This window comes from Pan paniscus, chromosome 1 (assembly GCF_029289425.2).
Source record: "Pan paniscus chromosome 1, NHGRI_mPanPan1-v2.0_pri, whole genome shotgun sequence".
In the NCBI taxonomy this organism is placed as follows: domain Eukaryota; kingdom Metazoa; phylum Chordata; class Mammalia; order Primates; family Hominidae; genus Pan; species Pan paniscus.
In genome coordinates, this window is record NC_073249.2 from 47,427,387 (window position 1) to 47,446,161 (window position 18,775).

The 18,775-nt window shown below is 47.3% G+C and overlaps 1 protein-coding gene across 4 annotated transcripts in view; it reads left to right on the plus strand.

Moving 5' to 3' along the window:
- Nucleotides 1-25: 25 nt before the first annotated feature.
- The window catches only part of LMOD1 (leiomodin 1), a 58,726-nt gene continuing 39,976 nt past the window's right edge, over nucleotides 26-18,775 (plus strand). Inside the window, exons 1-3 of one of the 4 annotated variants that reach the window (XM_055109772.2) lie at nucleotides 26-159; nucleotides 6,548-6,600; nucleotides 8,754-9,055. In XM_055109772.2, coding sequence (XP_054965747.2) covers nucleotides 8,795-9,055 — 261 coding nt within the window. In that variant the 5' untranslated portion in view covers nucleotides 26-159; nucleotides 6,548-6,600; nucleotides 8,754-8,794. Of the gene's footprint in view, nucleotides 160-968; nucleotides 1,342-3,896; nucleotides 9,056-18,775 lie in introns of those variants that run through there. The other 3 variants (XM_055109768.2, XM_063602241.1, XM_063602232.1) reach the window with 3 other exon arrangements.

Below are 18,775 nucleotides of genomic sequence, written 5' to 3' on the forward strand. Positions count from 1 at the left end.
TTCTTCTTCTTTTTTTTTTTGAGACGGAGTCTGGCTCTGTCGCCCAGGCTGGAGTGCAGCGGCGAGATCTCGGCTCACTGCAACCTCCGCCTCCCGAGTTCAAGCGATTCTCCTTCCTTAGCCTCCTGAGTAGCTGGGACTACAGGCGGGCGCCACCAGGTCCGGCTAATTTTTATGTTTTTTTAGTAGAGACGGGGTTTCGCCATGTTGTTCGCCATGTTGATCAGGCTGGACTCGAACTCCTGACCTCGTGATCCGCCCACCTCGGCCTCCCAGAGTGCTAGAATTACAGGCGTGAGCTGCCGCACCCGGCCTCTTTCTTTCTTTTCTTTTCTTTTCTTTCCTTTCTCTCTCTTCTTTTTCTTTCTTTCTTTTTTTGGTACTTTTGCTGTCAAATGTGGATTAATGCTATCTTATTCGTCACTTACTGTGAAGCTGTTACCAAATACACGTAGCTCCTTTAGGGCAAACAATGTCTCAGTGATTTATAATAACCACAGTGCCTGGAATGTAGTAGATGCTCAATAAATGTTTGTGAACTGGAACTGTTAGGGCCATCTGGAGAGCCATGACCAATTTGGAGCCCTCGATTTCAGGGACATTGACACCACAGCCTCTCACAGGCCTCTCCACTAATGATCACCAGAAGGTGTGAAGATGTTTGGCTCGGAGAAGAGGGGACTTATGGGGACCAGGCCAGGCGTGGTGACACGTGCCTGTAGCCCTGACTATTCGGGAGACTGAGGCGGGAAGATAGCTTGAGCCCAGGAGATCTACCCTGCAGGGAGCTGTGATCATGCCACTGCACTCTAGTGACAGAGTGAGACACTGTCAAAAAAAAAAAAAAAAAAAAAAAAGGTTGGGACCCATGGAGCTTTTAGTTTACTGTCAACAAAATCCCAATCATGTGATGGCTGTTAAAGTGCTCCTCTCCATTCTGTACTTTTGTAATTAACTTTAAAAATATGTATATATTTATTTTACGGAAAAGTCAATGTCATAAATAATGGAAGAGGCCGGGCGCAGTGGCACACGCCTGTAATCCCAGCACTTTGGGAGGCCGAGGCGGGCAGATCACGAGGTCAGGAGTTCGAGACCAGCCTGACCAACATGGTGAAACCCCGTCTCTACTAAAAATACAAAATTTAGCCTGGCGTGTTGTCTGTAATCCCAGCTAGTCAGGAGGCTGAGGCAGGAGAATGGCTTGAACGTGGGAGGTGGAAGTTGCAGTGAGCTAAGATTGTGCCTGGGTGACAGAGTGAGACTCCATCTCAAATAAATAAATAAATAAAGGAAGACTGCAAAGAGGAGTGAGGGTCTCTCCAAAAGCTTGGAAATAAAGTAAGCAGATGAATCGAACCCTCCATGGAACTAAAGATTATCAATAAATGTGTCTTGCACGTGAGAATGGTTCATACTAGTTATCTGATTTGGGTGTGTAAGTTGGAGAAGACGTGTTCAGAATGTGACTGTAATTAAGAATAGTTAACTCTATTTAATTGTACAGGCCAAAGAGAGAATGTGGGAGAGGGGACATGGAGGAATTCAGAGGGCAGGAATCTGACATTTAGTCAGCACCGAAGACCTGGTGGGTATAAATATTTTAGTAACTAGAGATTTGCACTCTCACGGGGCAAGGATATTTTTTCTGGTCTCACCAGGACCCAGATAAAATATCCCTTAGCTCTAGCTACCTCCCTTTGTTCTTATTCCATATTTATTATGCAATCTTCTTCTTCTTATTTGGCTTCTGAATAGATTTCGATATAGAAGAGAATACCCTGGCCTGTGTTTATAACTATTCTTCTCCACTTGGTAGTTAATACTGGCTTATGTATCTGCCTCTTGTGAGATCAGTTATTTTGACTAAATCACCAGGAATAGTCAGGGTTCTCCAGAGAAACAGAACCAAGAGGATATATATATACACACACACATATATATCTTATTGTGTGCAAATATATATATATCCTTCTGGTTCTGTTTCTCTCTCTCTCTCTCTCTCTCTGTCTCTCTCTCTCTCTCTATATATATACCTAAAATTAATATTTATTTATTTATTTTTGAGATGGAGTCTCACTCTGTTGCCCAGGCTGGAGTGCAGTGACGTGATCTCGGCTCACTGCAACCTCTGCCTCCCAGGTTCAAGTGATTCTTCTGCCTCAGCCACCCGAGTAGCTGGGACTACAGGTGTGCGCCACCACGCCTGGCTAATTTTTGTATTTTTAGTAGAGACGGGGGTTTCACCACATTGGCCTGGCTGGTCTCAAACTCCTGACTGCCCACCTGGGCCTCCCAAAGTGCTGGGATTACAGGCATGAGCCACCACACCCAGCCTATTTATTTATTTATTATGAGTAGTTGGCTCACATGATTATGGAGGTTGAGAAGTCCAATAATCTGTGTCTGCAAGCTGGAGATGGAGGAAAGTCAGTGATGCAGTTTGGTCCAAGTCCAAAGGCCTGAGAGCCAGGGGAGCTGATGATGTAAATCCCAGTTTGAGGGCAGGAGAAGGTGAAATGAGATATCCCAGCTCAATAGTGAGGCAGGAAAAGAGGGGCAAATTCTTTCTTCGGCCTTTTCAATGCCCAGCCACACTGAGGAGGGCAATCTACTTTGCCGAGTCTACCAATTCAAATGCTATTCTCATCTGGAAACATCCTCGTGGACACACCCAGAACAACATTTAATCTGGGCACCCTATGGCCTACTCAAGTTGACACATCAAATTAACCATCACAGTGATAATGAGTTTCCGAGTTTACAAAGCTGAAGTCCAGTTTCTAGGTTGTGGTTCCCCAGCTCATTTAATTCCAACAGTCCCTATCCTAAAGGAGTTTACTGCTCTGGGAAGCTCCGCTCAAGTGGCCAAAGAAACTTTAAGGAAAGAGACTTCTTACTCTTTGCTCTCTTTTAATTGCAACAGATAACAGAACATTTTTGGCTGGGCAAGGCCCAGGAGAAAGATGTCACGTCTTCTCAAAAATATTCACTTCCATTTGGTTCCAGGGTGCTAAGTGAAGAAATCTTTTGAAAAGGGTTCAAAAGAAGCCTTTTGAAAGGTTTAGAAGGATTGGTACTCTAATCTCCCCCTAGTTAGTCTTAAAGAATTCTGAGGGACTGTGGTGGCCCTCACTGATGGAATGGTCAATGATACGAAGGCATAATAGAAGAAAGCAGTGGAGGTCCTTGAGAGAAAACTCACCATAAAGGTGAAGGGCGTTTGAACTTCTGATTCAACATACCAGTGTATATTCTATTGAAAGTTACTGTTCTGGGCTCAAGATAGGACTGCTGCTAGAGCCCCATGTGGTCCAGGTACTCAGTAGATCAAGCTTCATTGAGCCAGAGGCTGCTGTGGCCTAAGGAACTCCATCCACTAAGTCACAGGTCATGTACATGGCACCAAACCCACAGTCCCACCTGGTCCGTGTCATGGAGAAATTCAGATTGGCGTGGATAAGTAAGCCTCCTGTTGGGTTTGGGTTTTAGTTTGTGACCAGGGCTGATTTGGTAGACAGAGGGGTTTTAGCTTAGGTAACATTGGTGGAGGTGAAGGAGGCAATTTCTTGTCTCTTTGCTGCCCCCTTTTTCCTCCCACTGCTCTCCTCTCAGGAAGACATTAGTCTGGCCTGTGCTCTGTCTCGAGCTCTCCTCTGCCCATTTCTGCTCATCTCAGGAGTGCTGGGCCAGGCCAGTGGCTTGCTCCCAGAGGCAAAGTCTGCTGCCTTCTAGGGGAACTGTCAGCATCCCCCAAAAGGAAAGAACCAGTGTGAAAACTTCTCTCTTTTGTGGTCTCTTTCGGGACCCTGCCATAGTCATTGTATGTCAGCATATCTACTGATCTTTGCATGTATATACACATACATATAGCTATATAATTTAACTATATAGCAAGCATTAGTGAGTGCTTAAAATATGTCCGATGCTGTTAAGTACTTTGCATGCATTATCTTATTTAATATGCTCAATAATTCCATAACTGTGAATTAGGGTTTTTTTAAATTTTAGATTATTTTATTTTCGTTATTATTTTTTGAGACAGTCTCACTGTGTCACAAGCTGGAGTGCAGTGGGATGATCTTGGTTCACTGCAACCTTTGCCTCCCAGCTTCAGGTGATTCTTGTGCCTCGGCCTCCCAAGTAGCTGGAATTACAGGTGTGTGCCACCACACCCGGCTAGTTTTTGTGGGGTTTTGCAATGTCGGCCAGGCTGGTTTCAAAATCCTGGCCTCAAGTGATCAGCCTCCCAAAGTGTTGAGATTACAGATGTGAGCCACTGTGCCTGGACAAGGTTTTTTTTTTAAGAGATGGGGTCTCACTCTGTTGCCTGGCCTCAAACATTCATCCTACCTCCTCGGCCTCCCAAAATGTGGGGATTACAAGCATAAGCCATCATGCCCGGTCTGGTTTTTTGTTGTTGTTTTGTTTTGTTTTGTTTTGTTTAAGAGACGAGTCTCACATTTTCCCTAGGCTGGACTCAAACTCCTGGGCTTAAGCAACCCTCCCGCCTCAGCACCCCAAGTAGTTGGGACTACAGGCACACATCACTGCACCCAGCTCGTAGATGCTCTTAATATCCTCCTTTTCCATTGCCTAAGGCTCAGAGAGGTTAAATAACTTACTTAAGGTCACACATCTCAGATTTGAGCCCATGTCATTTGACTCCACAGCCTATAGTCTTATCTGCTATACTATACTGCCACCCTATATTCCTGAAAATGTGACTTTCCTGGGGTCATTCAGCCCAACTGAGAGCCACTTAAGCATTAATTAAATTGGTTCTGGATCCTCATTCTTCCCTCCTGCCCTGCACCACATTTTGATTGGAGCTTTGAGTCTCTTTTCCTTCTTTTCTCTCCCCATCCCTCTAGCGACAACCGTGCTTGTTTTCCTCTGGGGAATAGACAACGCCAGGGTCCTGATACCCAGGATGGATTTGTTTCAGGTGGAAGTTGATTCTGAGCTGGAACAACCAGTGCTCCCTACAGAGTGGGTCGGGCAGTGGCCTCTCATTGTAGGGGCTGGAGGTGGCTGTACTCCCTGGCCTCTGGGTTCCCAAATCCTCCAGCTCCAGCCGTGATGCCTTTCAAGGGAAGACTTTTGGAGTCTGTGAGCAGTGTCAGGGAGCCCTTGGGGCTCCAGGGAGTAAAAAGCTTCTGACTGAGTCATGTCAGAAGAACCAGCGATTTCGAATTGGGAGGCCTGACACAGAGAAGATACTGGGGTTAATGTGTAGAAACCTTTGGTTAGGAGGCATGAGTCCTGCCCTTTACATTTGAAAGCTATCGATTTATTTTTTTTAATGTCTTCCTGGAGCAGAGATCACTGGGCCCAAAAAGGAAAACCACTGAAACCAGATGGTACAGGGCTAACCCTGGGGCTGAAGGTAGTGATTTGCTTTTAGGCCCTGACTGCTCCTCAGGGAGCAGTGAATATTTTTGGCAAAAAGCCTGAGAAAGAGTCCTTGGAAACTAGAAAGAGAATTGCTTTCAGCTGACTGGGAGACTAGAGGTTGGCTGAGGTCCTAGAGCCAGGGACCCCAGAAGATGATGCTTTTTTCTGGGCAACACTGAGGGTGAAGGCCAGCTGACCCAAAGGGGGTACAGGGGGAGGGGATGGGCATAGGGAGTGCCATGTCCACCCAACATACCTAACTAAAAGCCCACTCCAGCATGGCTGAAACCCTTTGTTATGCCCTCTGAGATGACCACCCTGACTCCTCCCCACAAAATTAATGTGTCTTCCACTGGGTTTTTTAACAGTTGTACCCTCTGCAAGACTCCTTGTGCCTCTCTAGCTTGCTTCACTTTGCCTTACAGTGTAGTTATTTTTTTTTTTTTACCCCATTGAATTATACATGTTTAAGAGAATAACAATGTTGTAATGACAATGTTGTAGTGCCTGGCAGGATGCTATATATAAATAGTAGTATCTGAATAAATGTTTGAATGAATGAATGAGAACCAGGTGAGAAAGTGTGTGTGTATGTGTGTGTGTGTGTGTGTGTGTGTGTAGAGGGTGTTTACTCTTGAGAGAAAGAAAGAAAAAGATGAGAGAAAAGGTGGGATGGGAAGAAAAGAACCCAGGACAAGAGTAAATAAATAATTATAGCCAGGCGCGGTGGCTCACGCCTGTAATCCCAGCACTTTGGGAGACAGAGGCAGGTGGATCACCTGAGGTCAGGAGTTCAAGACCAGCCTGACCAACATGGAGAAACCCCATGTCTACTAAAAATACAAAATTAGCCAGGCATGGTGGCTCATGCCTGTAATCCCAGCTACTTGGGAGGCTGAGACAGGAGAATTGCTTGAACCCGGGAGGCGGAGGTTGCAGTGAGCCGAGATCGCGCCATTGCACTCCAGCCTGGGCAATAAGAGTGAAACAGAGTTTCCCAATAAATAAATAAATAATTATAATAATTAATAATAAATATGGTGTTTACCATGTACTGGGTATATCAATGAAATGTTGTCATGTGTAGGACCTAATTTAATATTCACGACAATTGTACAAGGTTGGTATAACTGTTGTCCTTATTTTACAGATGATGAACTCAAGTCTCAGAAAAGAAGGTAGCTTGCCCAAGTCACATGGCCTGTAAGTAGCAATACCAGGACCAAATACAGGTCTATTGGCCTCAAAGGCCCAAGCTCTTCACTGTTAAATCATACTTCTATTCAGCCTCCTCTTGTTGTGTTTTCCCATAGCCCCTGTGCTTGCTCGCTCTTTCTTTCTTTCTTTCTTTCTTTCTTTCTTTCTTTCTTTCTTTCTTTCTTTCTTTCTTTCTTTCTTTTTTGAGATGGGGTCTTACTCTGTTGCCCAGGCTGGAGTACAGTAGCGTGATCACAGCTCACTGCAGCCTCAACCTTCTGGTCTCAAGCAATCCTCCCACCTCAACCCCCTGAGTAGCTGGGACAACAGATGCTCACCACCACATCAGGCTAATTTTGTTTTTTTGTTTTTTTTTTTTTTGGAGAGATGGGGGTCTCATTATGTTGCCCAGCCTGTTCTTGAACTCCTGGACTCAAGCAATCCTCTTGCCTTGGCCTCCCAAAGTGCTGGGATTACAGACATGAGCCACTGCACCTGGCCTGATTTTGTATCTTTAGTGATATCTCTTGCTCTTAGAACAATGCCTGATATATAATAGGCACTTGATAAATCACTAAATAAATATATACCTACGGTTTGACCAATAAGTTGGCTACTGACTCTTAAAATGACAACCCCCAGGTTTCCCTAAAGTCTTCTTCCACTCTTCCTATCAAGTCTGCCTGCCTTCCTTCTGCCCTTCAGTCCCCCCAGTGGACACCATTCCCCTCTTCAGCCTTAACCTAAAGTTGGACTAGTGGACATTAAATGGCACGGCCAAGTTTTAGTCCCAGACGATCCCTGGACTCAGCAAATGCTGATCAAGTGACTGTCTCTCTCTGGCTTAGGATGGAAAGATGCCAGGAAAGATCGAAGCATCTACCCTGATGGGTTACACCAGGGCTTCTAGAAGGGATTTTGTGGCAGGAGGAAGGGGGGCAGGGGATTGAATGTCTCTGTGACTTGTGCAGGGCAGCATGATGGATGAGCAGTGGAAAGCCCTTCTATGAAACATGCCAGACCTGTTGCAATCGTATCTCTCCCGCCGGCCCAGAATTCTGTTTCCCTGAAGACATACTAAATCGTGCTCTGGATTTATATGTGGGTGGTGACCTGCCTCTGTGCTCCCAGAGGAGGTCTGTCTACAGATGCCCAGCAGAGGAAGAAACAGATGACAACAGGGAGAGGTTTGAACCCTCTTCCCAAGAGCCTTGGAACTTCATGGAAAGTGACAGCCCTTTAAGAGTTTCCCGACTTCTGCAGATCCTTCTCTCTTTCCCAAACAGCCTGCCAGTTTTCAGTTTTGGTAAATAGTAAGGATTTATTCTCTCTCTCTCTCTCTCTCTCTCTCTCTCTCTCCCTCTCCTGCCTAGCTATCTCTATCGCTAAGTTTGTCTTTCTGTCTCCTGTCTCTCTCTTAAGAAGTGGCCAAAGGATCCTGGAGCCTCTGATGCTCAGCCTTCAGGTCCTCCTTGGCAGAACCTGGGTAGAAAGAAAATGGGTAGGCAGGGGGTTAGGAGTAACAGCTCCTCATCTTGAATCTAGCCTTTCCTGGAGCTGTATACACCTGGGAGCCCCCCAGCACATTACCAAATACTGTAGAAGGAAGTCCATGAACCACACATTGACCACAGTGATACGTCCACCCGGTGATGGAGTAGTAAAATACGCTCTTGAACGTGCCCCGGGCTGGCGAGTTCACCGGCCCTCATGGCCTCGTCCCTGCTTGTCTGGCTCTCTGTGGCTGTGATCTGCTTCTGCCAGCCTACGCATTTTTGTATCTTTTTCTCATTGCGTGGCCCCTTGTCTTTAAAAGGCTAAACTGCTCTGTACTAAATTTGGTCACGCAGCGCTCCAAGATTCCCTGGAATGTCCTCAAGTTTCAAACAGCTCTGACAGCGAGGTAGGCCCGCCCCCAGCTTGGGGATTGGCTTCTCCTCTCCGGGCCTGGCAGTTGTCGGGTCTTATTGGCCGCTGATTAGACCAGCCGGGGTCCACTAGCCCTGGGCTGCAGGGAGGCTGCTGCGTCCAGTGAACACTTCAGCACCTGTAGCACAGAAGGGCCAAGGAGCTGCAGTCCTCGACCAGCAGGAGGTTTGCTCCTCAGCCCACTCGCTGCATCCAGATCAGCTCACCCCTCTCTCTTCCCTGCCCACCAGGACTCTGATAGCCCCTGGCAGCCACAGTCCATTTTGCCAAGATGTCTAGGGTAGCCAAATATCGCCGGCAGGTGAGTGAAGACCCCGACATCGACAGCCTGCTGGAGACCCTGTCTCCCGAGGAGATGGAGGAGCTGGAGAAGGAGCTGGACGTGGTGGACCCAGACGGGAGTGTTCCCGTGGGGCTGCGGCAGAGAAACCAGACGGAGAAACAGTCCACGGGTGTGTACAACCGGGAGGCCATGCTCAACTTCTGTGAAAAGGAGACCAAGAAACTTATGCAGAGGGAGATGTCCATGGATGTGAGTGAGCACAGCCCTGGAGGGGAGGAGGGAGACAGGGGAGGGCTGGAGACCCTGGCTTCATGATTAGGATGCTTCCTTCCTTAGAAGAAACGTTCTTGTTGGCAAAGGATTTTAATGCTTCAGAACTGATGATTATCCGCTGAACTAGCGGTGCGAATCTCTTACTCCTAATTTCTGTTTTATAAGCAGAAGTCGGATATGTTGGAGGAACACAACATCCCACAAAATCAAATAGAGCTACTAGTAGAATGGGAGCTGGAAGGTGTCCTTGAAGAGTCCATTGTCAAGTTGACTCCATCCTGGTCCCACAATACCTTTGTTTTTCTCCACACTCATTCCATCCTATTGTGAGGAGGGGTAAAAAGATAGAGTGATACTTTATGTCTCCTGTCAGCCACCCGAAAAGACAAAGCTAAGCCATTTTTTGTTGGAGAATAACTCATTTTCAAGTCCCCAACCCTATGGGCATCTCACGGCACATGGATCATTTCAGGAGGCTTGGGGGTAAATGAGTTTCCCAAAGCAAAGGGAGACAGGGACCAGGAGTCTATGGGCTGGGAAATGTGGCTTAAAGACCTGATAAGCTTCAAATTTATTCCCAGGGAAGATGTTTTTCGTTGTGGTTAGTTGGTTTTTGGTTTTGTTTTGTTTTTGCACTCTCCAGAGGAGCCTCTGGAGGGAGCATGCCCTCTTTTTGGTAATTAACCCTTTAGCAGCTGGTGAGGCCGCTTTGCTGGGGGTTGAAGATAGTCATAGAGGAGGGAAAAGGGGTGACGGTTTTGGAAGCATCTGCCCACACCTACAATGGGCTTAAGCACAACTTGCTTTCTGTTTTCCTGAGTTGGCATGGAGGAATTTTTTTTTTTTTTTTTGTCACTATTGCATTTGTATGTGAGTTTTCTTTGGACAAACTAGCCTCCGATGAAGTATGACTTTGTGGGATACCTTTGTCCATGGGAAAGAGTGTTGCGTAGGAAAATTGTTCAAGTCTTTGTTCTAGTTCTCTTATTCAGCCACATCTCTTGTACATTATCCATTACTTGTGAATTCTTGCAAGAAAAAGATCAGTCTCAATTCTTGCTTTTTGTTTTACTTCTATGGAAACTGAGGCACAGAGCTTCAAATGACATGCACATTCTCACAGAGGAACTGAGAATGGGAACATTATCATCCAAAATGCCTGCGGAATGACTGGCTGGGTATGAAATTGTGTTGACTGCTAGTCACAGAGCATATTGGTGGACACAGCCCTGACTCCTTTAGTGTAGCAATGGGAAAGAAGGGAGGAGGAGGGAAGGGGGTGAGGCAAAGAGGAGCTGGAACTCTGTCTCTGTCCCTACCGCCCCCCCTCCACCACCTATGTTTAAGCCTTTGCCAAGAAGAGGGAGAAGGAGGGAGGAAGGAGGGAAGCCAGGAGGCTCAGGAATTTATTGTCCTGTATGCACAAGGTGGTTGCCCCAGATGCAGCTATGATAATGATGAATAAAACCAAAACATTTACAGAAAAAGTGGTAGCACTTACTGTGAGGGCCTGGTACCCCAACACAGCTATCAGGAATCATACAGAAAGAAATGAAATGCAGCCAAAGGCTTTGGCACCCTTGGAAATCGTTGACTCTGCTCTTCCCCACTCCCAGTCGCAGGCTCTGGGCCCATGACTGCCTTGTGTCCAGAGGCTTCCAGTGCTCAGAAAGGTACTCCTGAGGCTGAAGTCAAACAAAGCAGTCTAATCACAAGCAAGAGTGTGAAGGATTCTCCTGTTCCTGGAAATTTCACTATCATAGACTTTTTATTCAGCCAGTTAATACCGTGACAAGTGTCTCCTCCCCTGCCTCACCTCTCTCACCCCTGCCAGGCCCACACTTGGTTCTGCGGACAGAGCCCGAGTCAAGAAATAGAAGTGGTGTGTGTGTTTGTGTGTACATCCTTGATGTAAGGAGATGCCTTTAGGTCCGGTTTTCCCTTGTGGATGTAGGCTGTTCTGATCCCCTCACTCTTCCTCACCCTGTCCAGGGACGTACATTGGCATAATGGCTGGCTGGAGTTCGGGGTGCATGCTGAGCCTGGGCAGAAGTCATCTCTGTAAATCTGGGTGAGAATGAACCCTAGAAGGTGGCTTCTTTGGCACCATTAACAAAATAGTGAGTGTGTGGCCAAGAACTTGGATTTAAGTATTAGAAAAACCTGGTTTGAGTAATGGTGTCTCTGTGTAAGTCACAAGTTACCTAATCTAAGCCTCAGTTTCATCACCTACAAAATATGGATAGTAGTACCCATCTCACAGGGTTGTGAACACTAAAAGGGGTGCTGCGGTAGAGCACTTAGCACAGAGCTTGGCGTGTCATAAACACTCAGTCAAGGCCAGCTATGAAATTATTACTTCATTTGAGTCAAGGAACCCAGAAACCGGTGAAGTGGGCCGAAAGCAAATCTCTGCTCCTGTCCAGCCCCTCTCTTCCCTCAGTTTCCTGAGGGCTGTGCAAGCCTCACCTGTCAGTTTAATGAGTGGCCCGAGTAAACAAGCAACCCCTGGGTGCTCAGAGTGGGGACCACCAACACCACAGACACAGCACAGTGCTGGGGGCAGGTGGACTCCAGGCTGCTGGCCTGGCTGCAGCCCTCACTGACGGTGGCCTTCACTCCATGTGAGGAACTGAAAAGTGGTGAAAACAGAGAGTAAATCAAGATGAGCATTTACTAAGAAACTTCTACATGCCGAGCACATTCACCTTTTCTTTAAGCCTTACGATTCTTGGGAGATGGGTATTTTTATTCCTATTATCTTAGAGAGGTTGCATAACCTTCCCAAAGTCACACAGCTAATTAGTTGAGATCAGTGCTTCTTCCTCTCTGCCATACTAGGGTGCAAAAAAGACAGTAATGTCAGTCCCTGCCCTGAAGAATTTGTAATCCAATTAGATCCCATGCAAAACACACATGGATAGAACCATCAGAGAGTGCTACAGAGCAGAGACCACAAATTCTTATATTGGCTGATATAATAGTCTTCTGTCAAATGTTCATCTCCCTGCCCCCATGAGTAGGAACATAACTATTAAAACTAAGTGTGGATTAGGGAAAGTAAATCCTGACTAGATAGTGGATGCTGTTAAGGAATTTCTATTAATTTCTTTTAGGTGTGATAATGGCGTTGCAGGTATACTTTTTAAAGGATTCTTTTCTTTTAGACATAAATACATAAATATTTATGGGAAAAATTTATTGGCTTTGGGAATTAGCCTTAAAATAATCTGGGTGGGGGTATAGATGAAACAAGATTGGCCACCAGTTGACAATTGTTGAAGCTGGGTGATGGGTCTACATGGGTGTTCATTATATTATTTTTTCTACTTTTGTATGTATGTTCGAAAATTTTCATAATAAAATTTAAAAAGAAAGAAAGAAAGAAAGAAACCAACATTGGGAGGTTGGCCTTAAGACAGTCTTAAGGTCTGTCTTTTCCGCAGAAGGACAGCCCCAAGATGCATACTCTGGCTATTGTGCAAAGTGAGTCTTGGCTGCCAGAGGGCCCTTGGCCTGCTTCTCCCTCCAGGGTCTCCCTCGAAGGGATGGGATATTCCAGAGATCCTCCATCTTTTTCATGAATATTCCACCCATGCCTCTTCCAGGTCAACTCCTATTTGTTCTGCCTGTCTCAGGTACCACTTCCTCCAGGTAGTCTTCCAGGACTCCCTCAAGGTCAGGCACCTTGTCTGAGCGCTCCAATACCAGTCTGTACCAAAGCCCTTGGGACATGACTTTTGTATAATCATCTGTTTTCTTGGGCTGTCTCGCTCACCAGCTTGTGGGACTTGGAGGGCAAAATGCAAATGCAGGGCCCAGCACACAGCAGGCCTTCAGCCTCTGTGTGTTGAGTGAATGTTAGCAGGGGGTTGGGGAGGGTAGAGGTGGGACTTGGAAGAATTGACCCCAGATTCTCTCCCTCCCTTTAAAGGGCCAGACCTGTCAGCCAGTGTAGCTCCGCCCTAATCATCCGGGAACTCTCCTTCAGCCCAGGTAGAAGACAAAGCCCCTGGGCAAGCTGTAGCCAACGGTTCAGTGAAACTCTTGTCCTTGTCTCAGGTTTCAGGAACCGGATCCCAACCGGTCAACTTGTGTGTCCTCTTTCCTTCCCAAGTGGGAAAGAAAATCTCTAGCCTGCCTCCCCCTCCCTTCTCCCTGGTGTTACCAGGGGCTGGGGATTAGCGCCTGTACCCAGACAGGGTCAGGGCAGCTGAGCTGGTGGGGGTGGAGGAAAGCTCTCCCTTGAGGTAAACTCGAGAAGCAAACCCGAAGCACCCCACTAATAGCGGCTGCTGGGCCTGAGCCCTCCTGACCTTCCACTCCCACTGCCTGCACAGCCTCAGCAACCCCCTCCCCCATCAGTTCTAGTTCACAGCTCAGTGTCCATGGTATCTCTACGGGGCCGGGAAGGCCCGAGGCCGGCGGCCTAACCCTCAGAATGCCCTTTGCAGAGGGTTGGGACCTATCAGGAGTGCACTGAGCAGCACGGCTCAATGCTTAAGGAGATTAACCCCAACTGGTACACACCCAAAATAGCCCTGGAGGCTAGGGTGAAGAGGGCAGAAGAGGTGACGGGGGCCTGTTGACCCAGGGAGGCAAAAGCAGGCACCGGAGAGGGTTAGACTGTTAAAATCTCTCCCTGAAATGTGAAACTGCCTCCATCCAGAGTTTGAAAAAGCAACTGCTTGTTTCTTAAACTAGGTGGTACAATCCACAGGTGTTTGTTTTAAATATTGTTCTTACACGTTTTCTTCTGTATGTATATAATATTTAAAGAATTTTGAGGGCAGGTGTGATGGCTAATACCTGTAATCTCAGCACTTTGGGAGGCTGAGACAGGAGGATCACTTGAGTTCAGGAGCTCGAGACTAGCCTGGGCAACATAGCGAGACCCCATCTCTAAAAAATTAAAAATTAAATTAAAAAAAAGAATTTTACCAGCCTGGCCAACATGGGGAAACCCCATCTCTACTAATAATACAAAAAAAAATGGCCGGGCACGGTGGCTCACACCTGTAATCCCAGCACTTTGGGAGGCCGAGGCGGGTGGATCACCTGAGGCTAGGAGTTCAAGACCAGCCTGACCAACACGGAGAAACCCCTTCTCTATTAAAATACAAAATTAGCCAGGCATAGCGGCACATGTCTGTAATCCCAGCTACTAGGGAGGCTGAGGCAGGATAATTGCTTGAACCCAGGAGGCAGAGGTTACGGTGCGCCGAGATCGTGCCATTGCACTCCAGCCTGGGCAACAAGATCAAAATTCCGTCTCAAAAAAAAAAAAATGCCGGGCGTGGTGGTGCATGCCTGTAGTCCAGCTACTTGGGAGGCTGAGGCAGGAGTATCACTTGAACCCGGGAGGCGGAGGTTGTAGTGAGCTGAGATCGAGCCACTGCTCTCCAGCCTGGCTGACAGAGCAAGACTCCATCTCAAAAAAAAAAAAAAAAAGAATTTTGAGCAAGTGAGGCATTAGTGCCTGCTCCCACCCTCAGTGCTGCCCTCTGGGTGCCTGCCTTCTCCTTACTGGGACAGTAGGTATAAGAGCTTGGCTAGGCTGGGTGCCATGGCTCATGCCTGTAATCCCAGTGCTTTGGGAGGCCGAGGCAGGTGGATCACGAGATCAAGAGATCGAGACCAGCCTGGCCAACATGGTAAAACCCCATCTCTACTAAAAATACAAAAATTAACTGGGTGTGGTGGCGCATGCCTGTAGTCCCAGCTGCTCGGGAGGCTGAGGCAGGAGAATCCCTTGAACCCAGGAGATGGAGGTTGCAGTGAGCCGAGATCGTGCCGCTGTACTCCAGCCTGGCAACAGAGCAAGACTCCATCTCAAAAAAAAAAAAAAAAAAAGAGCTTGGCTGGATGGAAAATGCAAGAGGGAGGCAGGACAGATGGACAGGACCAAGGAGCACTTGTAAAATAAGATGGCTCACCAGTGAGAGCGGGATATAGATGGTTAAGAGGTGGGGTCTGAGTCCCACTAACCAAGGGGAGGTTGCTCCCAGCATCAGAGAAGGCTGGAGGCTTCAGGGATTCTGGGAGCTTCATGGTCCCCAGGCTGGGACAAGAAGGTGAGGACAAAGCCTCGGTCTTATCTGTCTATCCTCCTTCAGTCTCTCTTTCTCTCCCCCAGGAGACTTTAGAGTATCTTTGTCAGACCGTGTCAGCGTATCTACAGCTGGGCCCAGAGTGTGCAGAGCCTGAATGAAGCACACCAAGAGATAGGCAGTCTACACACATGTGTATAAACACACTCACACACACACAGCAGGAACAGAGAAACAACACACAGCACCATGCATGGGGGACAGGAGTGGCGACGCTAATATTTGCATGCCTGCCAAGTTGGATAAACAGGAATATCCTGAGCCATAGAATGCAGGCCTTTCCAGATCAGGCCCTTCCTTATTTATTGGACCACTTTTGTTTAACCAGCAAAAGAGCAGTGGTCTCCATTCGGTTCATCAGTTCTCCCAACGGCTTGTTAGTGTCTGGGCAGTGCGGTGAGACAGAAAGCCCATGGGTGTCTGGAATCAGATAGGTCCAGGTTTGAATTCTGCTCCTGCCCCTTACTGATCTAGTGACTTGGAATAAGTTACCCAAGGAAGAAAGAACATTAACTTGATTGAGTGCCTTCTGGAGCCAAAGGCTTTATCGATGCTATCTCATTAACATAGCTTCTTGAGGCCCAATTACTTTACCTGTCAAGTGGGGATGATAAAATCATCCTTGAAGGGTTATAATGAAGATTAAATAGGATGAGGCATTGAAAGTGTTTGGCACATCACGAGAGACCTTCTTTCCTCACTCTAAATTCTTCAGAGTTTGTACCTGTATATCTGCCAAATCAACATTATTTTATCTCTCACGAAATTAAAAAAAAAAAAAAACATCAGTGAGTGTGAAGGTGTGAAGGAATGATGAAGAGAGAGGGGAAGGGGAGGAAGGAAAGCAGGGAGGCAGGGCTTATGTAATTACTCGCTGCCTGGCCCCAGCCGCCTGATTTCTTTGAGCCTCTGCCTAATTTATTTTATGTCACAGGCTCAGGGGCCCAAACTGAGTTGCTGGGTTGGAAAAAGACAGAGTGAAAGGAGATTAGGAGAAGATTTTGAGGTGGATTCTCCTTGTCTGCAGGCTTCCACCCCAGCACAAGCTCAGAAAAGCCAAGGCTGCTTTGGGAGAACTTGGCTTCAGCTGTCCCTGGGGCCCACTGCAGAAAGAACAAGCCGGGTTGTCGGGATGCTGTTTACAAACAGCTAGGAATAGAAGCACCTCCTGTTCCCACACCCCTCCACCACCCTTTCATGGACAGCCCACAGGCTCCTTCTGATTGTTACTTCAGTAGGCCTTCCTTTGAGATCAAGCTGGCAGGGCTGGCAGGACCCCTGTCCCAGAGACTGGCAGGTGAAAGGTGCTACATCCTCAGGCAGAAATTCCCAGGGAAGCTCTGAGTGTAGACTATATGAGTCTAGTGGTTAGAATAGTCTCCTCAGGGGCCAGCTAGACCTGGGTGCAGATCCAGCTCTGCTGGTTGCTGGCTGAATGACCCAAACAAGTGACTTCACCTCTTGGAGCCTGAGTTTCCTCACCTATAAAATGGAAATTACGGCCGGGCGCAGTGTCTCATGCCTGTAATCCCAGCACTTTGGGAGGCCGAGGCGGGCAGATCACCTGAGGTGGGGAGTTTGAGACCAGCCTGACTACCATAGAGAAACCCCGTCTCTACTAAAAATACAAAATTAGCCGGGCGTGGTGGCACGTGTGCCTGTAATCCCAGCTACTCGGGAAGCTGAGGCAGGAGAATTGCTTGAACCCAGGAGGCAGAGGTTGTGGTGAGCCGAGATGGCGCCATTGCACTCCAGCCTCGGCAACAAGAGCGAAACTCCGTCTCAAAAAAAAAAAAAAAAAAAAAAAAGGGAGATTACAATGCTTAGTCATAGGATAGTTATGAGGTTTCAGCAAAATAATCCACATAAAGCACTAAGCAGAGTGCTGGGTTGGAAACCTAGTAGTAAAGGCCCATGAACATTAGTTTCCTCCCTTCCCTTCACTCCTATCTGCTCCTCCCATTCCCATTCTCTTCATTCTTTTTATACACAGAATTCACGAATCATGCTTTATGTTTACAAGGAGGGAGGAGGACTCCATTAAATCATTAATTTGCCAGCTCTTTAATGAGTTCCTATTATGTACTTTCTAAATGCCAGGATGGAGTAGTGAACAAGAGAGACAAGGTTCTTGCCCTCATAGAGGTTACAGTCTATGTTTGTTTGTTTGTTTTTGAGACAGGGTCTCACTCTGTTCCCCAGGATGGAGTGCAGTAGCATGATCTTGGCTCACTGCAACTTCCATCTCATGGGCTCAAGCAATCCTCCCGCCTCAGCCCCGAGAGTATCTGGGACTACAGTTGTGCACCACCATGCCCAGCTAATTTTTTTGTATTTTTAGTAGAGATGGGGTTTCACCATGTTGCCCAGGCTGGTGTCGAACTCCTGGGCTCAAATGATCTGCCCACCTCGATCTCCCAAAGTGCTGAGATTACGGGCATGAGCCACTGTGTTTTTTGTTTTTTTGTTTTTGTTTTTTTTTTTTTGTTTGTTTGAGACAGGATCTTACTCTGTTGCCCAGGCTGGAGTAGAGTAGTGCAATCTCAGTTCATTGCAGCTTCAAACTCCTGAGCTCAAGGGATTCTCCTGCCTCAGCCTCCCAAGTAGTTAGGACTACAGGTGTGTCCCACCGCGCCCAGATAATTTTTAAATTATTTGTAGATACTGGGGTCTCCCTATGTTGCCAAGGCTGGTCTTGAACTCCTGGGCTCAAGTGAGCCTCCTGCCTTGGCCTCCCAAGTGCTGGGATACGGGCATGAGCCACCACACCTGGCCAAGGTTACATTTTAATGGGTGAGACAGACAATATATATATTTCCATATGCAGATCATATGTAGCATGCATACACATAACGTAACATATGACATATATCTTCTAAAAAAGAGTAATGTCAGTTAAGGGAAGAGTATATGACATATCAATGGGAGGCCACTTCCGACAAAGTAGTCAGGGTCTTCACTACCAAAAGAGGTGACATTTGAGCAGATTCTTTTTTTTTTGAGACAGAGTCTCACTCTGTTGCCCAGTCTGGAATGCAGTGGCACAATCTTGGCTCACTGCAACCTCTGCCTCCCAGATTCAAGCGATTCTTCTGCCTCAGCCTCCCGAGTAGCTGGGATTACAGGTGTCTGCCACCACATCCAGCTAATTTTTTTGTATTTTTCAGCAGGGAGGGGGTTTCACCATGTTGGCCAGGCTGGTCTCGAACTCCTGACTTTGAGTGATCCACCTGCCTCGGTCTCCCAAAGTGTTGGGATTACAGGTGTGAGCCACCACAACTGGCCCATTTGAGCAGATTCTAAATGGACCGAAGGAGCTAGTCTTGGGAAGATGTGGGGAAAAGCTTTCCAAGCAGAGGGAACATCAAAGACACAGGCCCTGGGGTGGGGGCAGGGTAAGCGTATCAGAGGAAAAGCCAGGCCCCAAAACTAGAGCAGGAGGAGTGGGGAAGGAGCCTGGAGGAGACGAGGCCTTGGAAGAAAGCAGGGTCCCGATCATGTGGGGACTTTTAGGGCAGCAGAGTTTGACTTTTTATTCTAAATGCCATGAGAAGTCATTGGAGTGTTTTGAGTAGGGGAGAGATGT